The 9,564-nt window shown below is 39.1% G+C and overlaps 1 protein-coding gene across 1 annotated transcript; it reads left to right on the top strand.

Moving 5' to 3' along the window:
- The first annotated feature begins 1,073 nt into the window (after positions 1-1,073).
- Positions 1,074-9,309, top strand: LOC146974034 (zona pellucida-like domain-containing protein 1). Its single transcript, XM_085798913.1, has 10 exons — positions 1,074-1,125; positions 1,712-1,932; positions 3,484-3,668; positions 4,919-4,991; positions 6,256-6,353; positions 6,451-6,531; positions 6,626-6,794; positions 7,535-7,634; positions 8,921-8,941; positions 9,086-9,309. The coding sequence occupies exons 1-10, from the start codon at positions 1,074-1,076 to the stop codon at positions 9,217-9,219; spliced, it is 1,134 nt and encodes a 377-aa protein (XP_085655039.1). The 3' UTR covers positions 9,220-9,309.
- The last annotated feature ends 255 nt before the right edge of the window (positions 9,310-9,564 follow it).

Here is a 9,564-nt window from a genome sequence, read left to right on the forward strand (position 1 = left end):
TATTTCTTGTCAAAATGTCTCATTTCTAGTCAAAACTAATTTCTTTTCACTTAAAATAAGATTCATCACCTAAAAATGAACTTGTTTTTAGATCAATTTCACTTGGTTCAAACAAATTTTCACTTGAAATAAGTAGAAAAATCTGCCAGTGAAAGCAAGTTTTTTTGTGCTTGTTATAAGGAAGAAAAACTTGCTCCACTGTCAGATTTTTCTACTTATTTCAAGTGAAAATCTGCTTGAAATAAGTAAAAAGTGTCTAAAAACAAACTACCTTTTATGTGATGAGTCTTATTCTAAGTATAATGAGATTTGTTTTGACTAGAAATGACATTTTGACTAGAAATAAGACAAATATTCTTGGTAAGATTCTGAGTTTTTGCAGTGAACCGGGTCAGCACCAGATCATGACCAGGTCATGACCCGAACAGAACTCACCTGTTAGGACAGAAGACACCTGTCAAGATCCCAGAACACAATGTGAATTATCCAACACGATGGACGTGACGTGTCATGCAAAGGGATATTGCTGTTATTGTTAAAACGTGGACTCTCACCTAAAAATGGCAACAAAGTATTGGATGTGATCCGGAGGGATTTAACACTTACTTCATGAAGTCTCATGTTTGCATTCCAGGGGGAATCTCTTATTTTAAACAAAAGAAGTTGAGCCGTTGTTTCTGTTCCCCCATGAAAACTTTGGCTGCATAGGGTTTCACCAATTCTTTTGTCCGGGCATCTCCATGGACCATATACCTTAGAGGTAGTAACTCCCTAGAGGAATACGACGTACAAAAGAATTGTTCCCATACAGTGAAGTCAAGGTGGACACACCAAACTACACTGACCTTGTTTCTGTCCAATCCTAAGAAAGAGTCGTAGCTATATATAAACCTGAATCCCCAAAGCTCCACACAGAGGCAGTGAGACAGTTGAAGTTGGTGCCAAGGAAGGTAACAACAGTAGAGAAACTTGGGATTCTTTTGACATACTTTTATTCATATTTTGCTATTGCACGTATGTCCATACCAAGGAAGGCTAAGATGATCCTTCTCAGCTTTCTTCTCCTGGTATCCATGGTAGCCAAGAGCAGTCAGTTAACATGCCAAAGCGATTTTCGACGTCCAGGTACGTACTTGTATGTCTGCTGCAGCTTTTTTCCTGTTTCTGAGGTTTTTATGTTCTCGTTCAAAGTTCAAGAGAAGACGTTTGTGTTCTCCGCTTTGGTTTATGTGAAGCACATTATTCTGATTTTGACCATACAGATTTCAAGTGGTGCACTGCAAAAACTCAAAATCTTACCAAGAATATTTGTCTTATTTCTAGTCAAAACAAATCTCATTATACTTAAAATAAGACTCATCACATTAAAAAGTAGCTTGTTTTTAGACACTTTTTACTTCTTTCAAGCAGATTTTCACTTGGAATAGGTAGAAAAATCTGACAGTGGAGCAAGTTTTTCTTCCTTATAACAAGCACATAAAACTTGCTTTCACTGGCAGATTTTTCTACTTATTTCAAGTGAAAATTAGTTTGAAACAAGTGAAATTATCTAAAAACAAGTTAATTTTTAGGTGATGAGTCTTGTTTTAGGTGAAAAGAGGTTAGTTTTGACTAGAAATTGGACATTTTGACTAGAAATAAGACAAATATTCCTGGAAAGATTTTGAGTTTTTGCAGTGTAGTTGCAGAGATCTTTGCCTTTGTCTCACAGAATACACAGACATCTCGGTTGAATGCGGGACGTCCACCATCAGCTTGGCCATCCTGATCTGTCCCGTCGTCTACACCGGCTACAACGAGTCTCTGCTCGTCATCAACGACGTCGTCGACAACCCGGACTGCCAAGGAACCGTGGATGAATCTGTCACACCGCCCGTTGTCAGGTTCTCCTTCCCCATCAACATGACCAACGCCTGCGGCAGCAACTTTCTGGTTAGTAGTAGCAATAACGGAATACTGTACTTAAAGGGATAGTTCACCCAAAATTGAAATTTCACTCATTATCTACTCACCCTCATGTGGACTAAGGGCTGGGAGAAGTTCTGCAAAGAGAAGAGTCCTCCGTGTCTTCTCTGAGTTACAGGGGGTCTCGGCGTAGCAGTGCATGTCCATATAACGGTTGCAAATGGATACCAACTGTCTTCGTAACAAAAAGACACACCAAAAAACATCCAAATACCTCCATGCTGCTCGTATGTAATGTCCGTCTTGTATTGAAGCCCTGAAATGCAAAATTGTCCCGAAAAAAATTAAATAAGTCTATATTTCAAGTTTGTTTGTAGTGGAAGCTTCTCTTCCGAAGAGACAGTTGGTATCCATTTGCAACCGTTATATGGACATGCACTGCTACACCGAGACCCCCTGTAACTCAGAGAAGCCACAGAGGACTCTGAAACTTCTCCCAGCCCTTAGTCCACCTGAGGGTGAGTAGATGAGTGAAATTTAAATTTTGGGTGAACTATCCCTTTAAGTACATATCCAGATGATTTGTACTTTACTTGAGTATTAGATTTCTTTGGTACTTATTACTCTTACTTGAATACATTTCCAAGACAAATATTTTTTACTTTTACTCGAGTTCATTTCTAGGAAGGCTGAAAAGTACTCGTTACTTTCAGGTCTGCTCTTTTAAAAAAAAAATTTTTTTTAAACTATTGGACACAAGCTGTGTTTGTCAAAGAAGGAAACCTATCACAGTGCACGCTCTCCACTGGGATCTACGTAAAAGCGGAAATACGTCATTCCTCCCCATACGCCAAAGTAGCCATGCTCTCGACTGCGTTTGTCAACTCAAAGCTACACCGCGAGTCATGAAAATGACACTTGCTGTCCTCTTATGATCCCATTCATTTTATTTGTTTTTATAGGTGTTTCTGCAGCTTTATATAACATTGTGGTTCTCAAAGCAAGCACATCAGTGCAGGTGGTTTCAAAGAGTTAATTCTCAGAAACAAGAGTTAAAAGGTCCTTAAATTCATTTAGAAAAAATTATACACTGCAAAAACTCAAATATCTTACCAAGAATATTTGTCTTATTTCTAGTCAAAATGTCATTTCTAGTCAAAACAAATCTCATTATACTTAAAATAAGAAACATCACATAAAAAGTAGCTTGTTTTTAGACACTTTTTACTTTTTTCAAGCATATTTTCACTTGAAATAAGTAGAAAAATCTGATAGTGGAGCAAGTTTTTCTTCCTTATTACAAGCACAAAAAACTTGCTTTCACTGGCAGATTTTTCTACTTATTTCAAGTGAAATTTCGTTTGAAGCAAGTGAAAATGATCTAAAAACAAGTTAATTTTTAGGTGATGTGTCTTATTTTAAGGGGAAAGAGATTAGTTTTGACTAGAAATTAGACATTTTGACAAGAAAAAGGACAAATATTCTTGGAAAGATTTGCAGTGTGGAGGGATAAGCCATATGATTTCTCTTTTTCTTTCTTTCTTCTCTGTGCTTGACTCTGCCGTATGTCGCCTCCAGACCACCAGTGCAGCTGGCACGGGGATCTTTGCCGACTTCTCCAACATCCAGACGGTCAACGTCAGCGGGGTGGTGCGCTCCCACGATCCAACCACGGGAGTCGTCACCTACAACGCCGAGCTCAAGTATTATTACTCCTGCGCTTACCCTCTGGAGTATCTCATCAACAACACCCAGGTGGAAGTGTAAGATCCTTTTGTTTGGTTTTGTTTATTGTACTAATCTGGACGTATTGTTACATAACATGCTGGGGGAAACAGACTGTTTCTTTGATCACTCGGCTGGTAAGTTTTCTTTTCAAGTTCTGCTTTGGTTATTGAGAGATTTCTCTATTTCTCCCCCCCAGTTAAAAACAAAGCAAAAAAAACAAAACATTAATGTCATTTTTTACTCCAGCTACTCTGAGCATTGTTTAAAATTCTCTTAAAATTAGGGGAGAACACAAGCCACAGGTTTATTAAGTTACTTCTTTTACTGTCTGCAGCAAAAACTGACTTACAGTATATGGACACTGTTTTCAAGGTTTTCAGACACATTCCTCTTTTTACTCCTATTATAAAGGTTATTTTTCATCTAATTTTCACAGAGATATGTTTGGAAGAGATTGATCAATAACATTTTGAGAAGATAAACACTTAATCTATCAAAAATAAATCAATTTGTCACATTTCATTAGAAGAGGTTAAAAAATATTTTATTCCAACTTTATGGGCAGCAGTGTATAAGCATTGGCATTTTTTTTAATTTTTTTTTTACTTTGTTAGAATTACAACCCTGGCCTTGTGGATGGTGTGATTAATTATCTGCTTTCGCAAGGAATTGAAAAATCAAGAGTCCAACATAAAATTTAGATTAGGATTGATGTATTTATATGTATTTATTACTGTTGTTCTAGCCCTGACTGCACTTTATATTTTATATTTTAATATTTATTTTTATATTCTATATCTATCTGTGCCTTTTTAATGTATGATCGGTGCTGTGCTGCTTGCTGGAACCTCAATTTCCCTGAGGGTAACCTCCTAAGGGATTAATACAGTACTATCTATCTATCTATCTATCTATCTATCTATCTATCTATCTATCTATCTATCTATCTATCTATCTATCTATCTATCTATCTATCTATCTATCTATCTATCTATCTATCTATCTATCTATCTATCTATCTAAAACACAAATAAGCTAAGCTGGTTAGGTTTGGTAAACTGGGAAGGAAAAAAATCTTCAAAAATCAAAATATCCTTTCCTATGTCATGTTGTGGTATTTGCCTTTAGTGACACTGATAAGATCTGTTCTTATCACAGTCTCGTTTTTCTTTTCAGAGTTGTAAGAGAACCACTCCTGTGTAGATAGAGCTAATCCTGTGGTGTTCAGTAACATGTAGGAAGAAGTCAAACTGTCTTTCATGCGTCCGTGTCCTCCCCTGTGTAGGTCAGCATCGTCCATCGCAGTGAGGGACAACAATGGCAGCTTCGTCAGCACGTTGAGCATGGAGCTCTTCAGTGTAAGTTGAGACCAGAGATGTTTCCTGCTGGGACCTGTGACTGTCCTTATCTAAAGCTGCTTTCAGTCATTCAGACCAGTGTTGTTGTTGTTGTTGTGTTCGGGAGCGTACCTATGTTCCCCGGGTCCTATGTTCCCCTATGGGGGAACAGGGCCCTCTTTTTGAAAATGGGTCCTATGTTCCCCTTTTTCTGAAAAAAGGTCCTATTTTCCCCACTGTTACCAGGGAACATAGGACCTTTTTTCAAAAAAAGGGTCCTATGTTCCCCGCTGTTGCTGGTCGACGGGCTCTCTCTACTTATCTGGACTCTCTCTCTCTATCTGGCCTGTCTAGCCTCTACCTGGTCTTTTTACTAAACTTAACCAACTCCTTTCTTCATTGCCTAAACCCAACTCCACTTCCAGGTATGGGTACAAAAATTGCATGTCCCCCGGGTCCTTTTAGGGAAAAGTGGGGAACATAGGACCCTTTTTTTTTTTTTTACGGAAAGTATTGGACATTTTTATTTGTCTTCATTTTTTATATATATATATTATATTATATATATATATATGTTTTTATTTCCAATAAATTAACAAAAAGGATACAACAACAAAAATATCCATAGGACCCTTTTTTAGAAAAAAGGTTCTATGTTCCCCGGTCCCATACAAAGTGGGGAACATAGGGATGATCCCATTGTGTTCTCCCTTTGGTTATGTCAGGCTTTAGTTGGATGTATTTCTTGATGTCCACGAGACCCTACAGTATGTGTTTCGTTACAGATGTTAAACAAAGTGGCGCGCAGCTTCCCGAACAAACTGTGTCAGGCCATCATTGTAAATAAGAACTAATTCTTAATGATTCTGCAGTGTGCTACCATCTATTTCTTTTTTTTTTTTTTTTGGTTGTTTTTTTTTGTTTTCTCTTTTGCCTTGTTTCTTTCGGTATCTCTCTGTTAGCACCCACCTAGCAGCTGTAAACTATGCCTATGTGATGTCATTTTTGTACTTTTTTGATGGTTGTTTTTGGGAAGCTGAAATATTATAGAACTCTTACTTCCAAGCTGGAAAATTTTGAGTGTATGGCTGTGTTAGTGAGGCTGGGATGATTGGGTTGCATAGTTGCCAGGGGATTATTTACTATATTGTCAATTTATTATGTCGGGGAGAAAATGTATATTGTTGCTTCTGTAACATTGAATGTAAAATAAAATAATTGTTCACAAAAAATGAGTACCGGTAATAACCAGAAGTTACACCTCACTGTACATCTCTGTTGACAGGATGTCAACTACACGTCTCCTCTGGTCATTCCACAGCAGGGAATAGAGCTGAGGAAAGACGTCTACGTCCAGGTCAAAGCAGCCAACCTGACTGATCAGTAAGAGAATCCACACAGAAGAACGAGTAGTTGGTCTTAAATTAAGTTCATGTCACAAAAAAACACGAAACTAAACCTCTCGTTCACCTTCCACCAGGTACCATGTCCTGATGGACCGGTGTTACGCCTCCATCTCTCCTCATCCCACTAACTCCACTTTCTTCAACCTGTTTGTCTCGTAAGTCGTCAAATCTCAGTCTAAAGAGATGCATGATCTCCATGCATGTTTGGCCAACACAACACCTTTTATTTTTATTTTTTTTATCAAACAGGTGCTCCAAGGACCAGATGACCACCATCCACGAGAACGGGGACAGTCACCACGCCCGCTTCTCCTTCCAGGCCTTCAGGTTCATGGAGCAACAGAACCAGACGGTGTCGACGTATTACCTCCACTGCATCACCCGGCTCTGTGAGGTCAGCACCTGCAGCGACTTTAAGGTGAGCAATGGGTTTTTTTTTTTGTGATCAAATTTTTATTGAGATTTGGAGGACAACAATCATCATTCAACAGCACATAAATAAAGTAATTACCGTATACAGTATAAACAAGTGCATACCCATGTACACACACAGATACACACATATATGCCGAGTAAAAATGATAATAAAATGAAAACATAAAAATAAAATGAAGATATAGTAACTAAAAATAAATAAATAATAGAAATACAAAAGGCAAGTAGGTAAAATACATACAATGTCACAAATGCAAAAGGAAAAAAAGTCATTAGGTGCGTTTCCATCAGCTGTTTAGATGCGCATCGAGATGTATCGCATCGGAAAATGATGATGGAAACACACACGATTCGAATTTCTTTTAATGCGCATTTCCCAGTAATTCGAATCACTTTGGATGGAAACATGGCTATATTGAAGCATAACTTAGTTAGATCTATCAAATGGTTATATGCCATCCACAGTTTGCAGTACACACTGTAGTAAAGACCCAAAAAGGGAACATAAACCAAAGAAAACAAGACCAGAGGGGGGAAGGGGGGTCTCAGCTCACACCAAAATGCCTTTGAGAGCCTCCACTGTTCGAGTCCAGTACAATGTCACTTCCTCTTTTGCACCATGGATGAAGGTGAGCAATGGTTAAAAAAAAAAAAAAAGCCTCCAGCCCATTTTACCCCATAATGCTGGGAACTCTTTACTCATCGGCTTAACTCTTTCTACAGCAATGTGGCAACAGGAGGAGAAGAGACGTTCGTTCCACCGGTGTTTCAGAGGCCACCACCCTCTCCTCGGTGGTTCCCATCGTCACCAGGAATGATAACAGTAAGTTTGGCTGCTTGGCAACAGTAAAATTTCAACAATGATCATGATAACAGGGCAAACCCAATGAAAGAAAAGAGAGATAGTGCATACAACACACCAACAGGCAATACTACTAATGCAGTTATGTGCAATCGTGATGATTTCTTTCTTTTTTTGTTGTTGGTGTTTAAGTAAAATATTAACGATACTAATGGAAATTGTATAAAATATGTGGAAGATGGTAGCGTTGCAATAAGGGAATATACATTATAATATGATATCTTTTCTATAAAACCACCTCTAATACATTTTTTTTCATGTCTTGCCTCACTCCCAAGTCCATGACCAGCAGATAGACACCATCCTTTCGACTGTGCGTGCAGTAACAAGGGAGATAGAGCCGTATCGCCCGTAATTAGCTTAGCTCAAACACTGGAAGTGTATGGGTAGTGTTAGCCTGCCTCCTACCCGAGCCGAAATCAGCAGTCAGAAGCTGATTTCATTTTAGCTCTAAACTCTGTAAATATATCACTTTATCCACATTTCAAACATTTTTAGGTGAGAAAGTAGCCGTTTAGATCAGCAGTGTGTCGTTAATTTGTCTAAATACCAGCTGTTTACAATTTTGTTCGGACGAATTCGGCGCTACTCAAGCTAGCCGTTGTGACCAACGCACTTCCTGTTACTTTCACAAAATAAAACACCCGTTGCCCTTTACATACAGAAAACCATGACGATAGAATTTGTGCTTTTACTTTGAAATAGGAAGCTAGCCTACCCTCGATGTAGCTAGCTTGAACCAAAATAAAGCGTCTTTGCTTGAACCCTCCGTTTTGACCGATCTCGTCTCGTTAGCGGCATTTGACGGCTCAAGATGCCTTACCGGAGAGTTTTGTCAGCTCTGAGACGAAGATCGGCCCGCCGGTTTCCGTTTAGAGTTGCTGAAGAGTTTCTCTGATGACTTTAGGTGGAGGCAGGCTAACACTACCTATACACTTCCAGCGTTTGAGCTAAGCTAATTACGGGCGATACGGCTCTATCTCCCTTGTTACTGCACGCACAGTCGAAAGGATGGTGTCTATCTGCTGGTCATGGACTCGGGAGTGAGGTAAGACACGTAAAAAAAAATGTTGGCGTATCCCTTTAAATCACAGCGAAATCTGCATGTAAACTCTTGTGCCATAACCTATGTTACTATCAGCTGAGAGCATATTTTTTTCTTCTTCACCACAGACTAAGTCCAGTTTAACTGTGTTTTTTCTTCCCTATTCAGACATGGTCTAATGATTTCTTTCTCTTTCTTTCAGCACTGACATCTAAAGAGGAAGGTATGGTATTTATATGATTTTCTAAATAGTTGACATAGTTGAGTTTCCATTGCACCATGTCTGCTTGTTTGTGTGAAAGTCGTGAATGCTTTGTGTGGAAGTGAGATGACGATGAACATGTTTGTGCTTTGCTTGTGATGCGAGCAGCTTCAACCGGCTCGGACGGGGCCTCAGACTCCACGGTGGGTCTCGGGGTCGCTGTGGGTGTCCTCACCGTGGTCGTGGTCGGGGCTCTGGGCGCAGCGTACGTCCTCTACAAGAAGCTCAGACACCACTGAAGAGGAGCACACAGCTACAAACTATACTCCTATTACGCTTCCCACAAGACCTGTGGTGTAGAAATAAGCTCAATGTTACTGCTCATGTGTTTTTTTTCCCCCTCTTATGTGGATTAGTGCTCTTTTCCTATGCTAGAAATGTCTTGCTTGTGTAGAAATTGAAATGTGAAGTGAGGATGAGCAAGAACGACTGCACTCTGCACAGAGATGCTTTACTTGTTTGAGTAGAAATGCTGATGAAAAGCTGAAGTGTTCTTTACTCATTTGGCTTCTTTGAAAAGCATGAAAAGAATATCAATAGCTTTTTACCACTAGTTTGAATTGTGGGCTTGGAGATATTTTATC

This window comes from Trachurus japonicus, chromosome 14, assembly GCF_045865225.1.
Source record: "Trachurus japonicus isolate A0001 chromosome 14, Traja_1.0".
Lineage (NCBI taxonomy): Eukaryota > Metazoa > Chordata > Actinopteri > Carangiformes > Carangidae > Trachurus > Trachurus japonicus.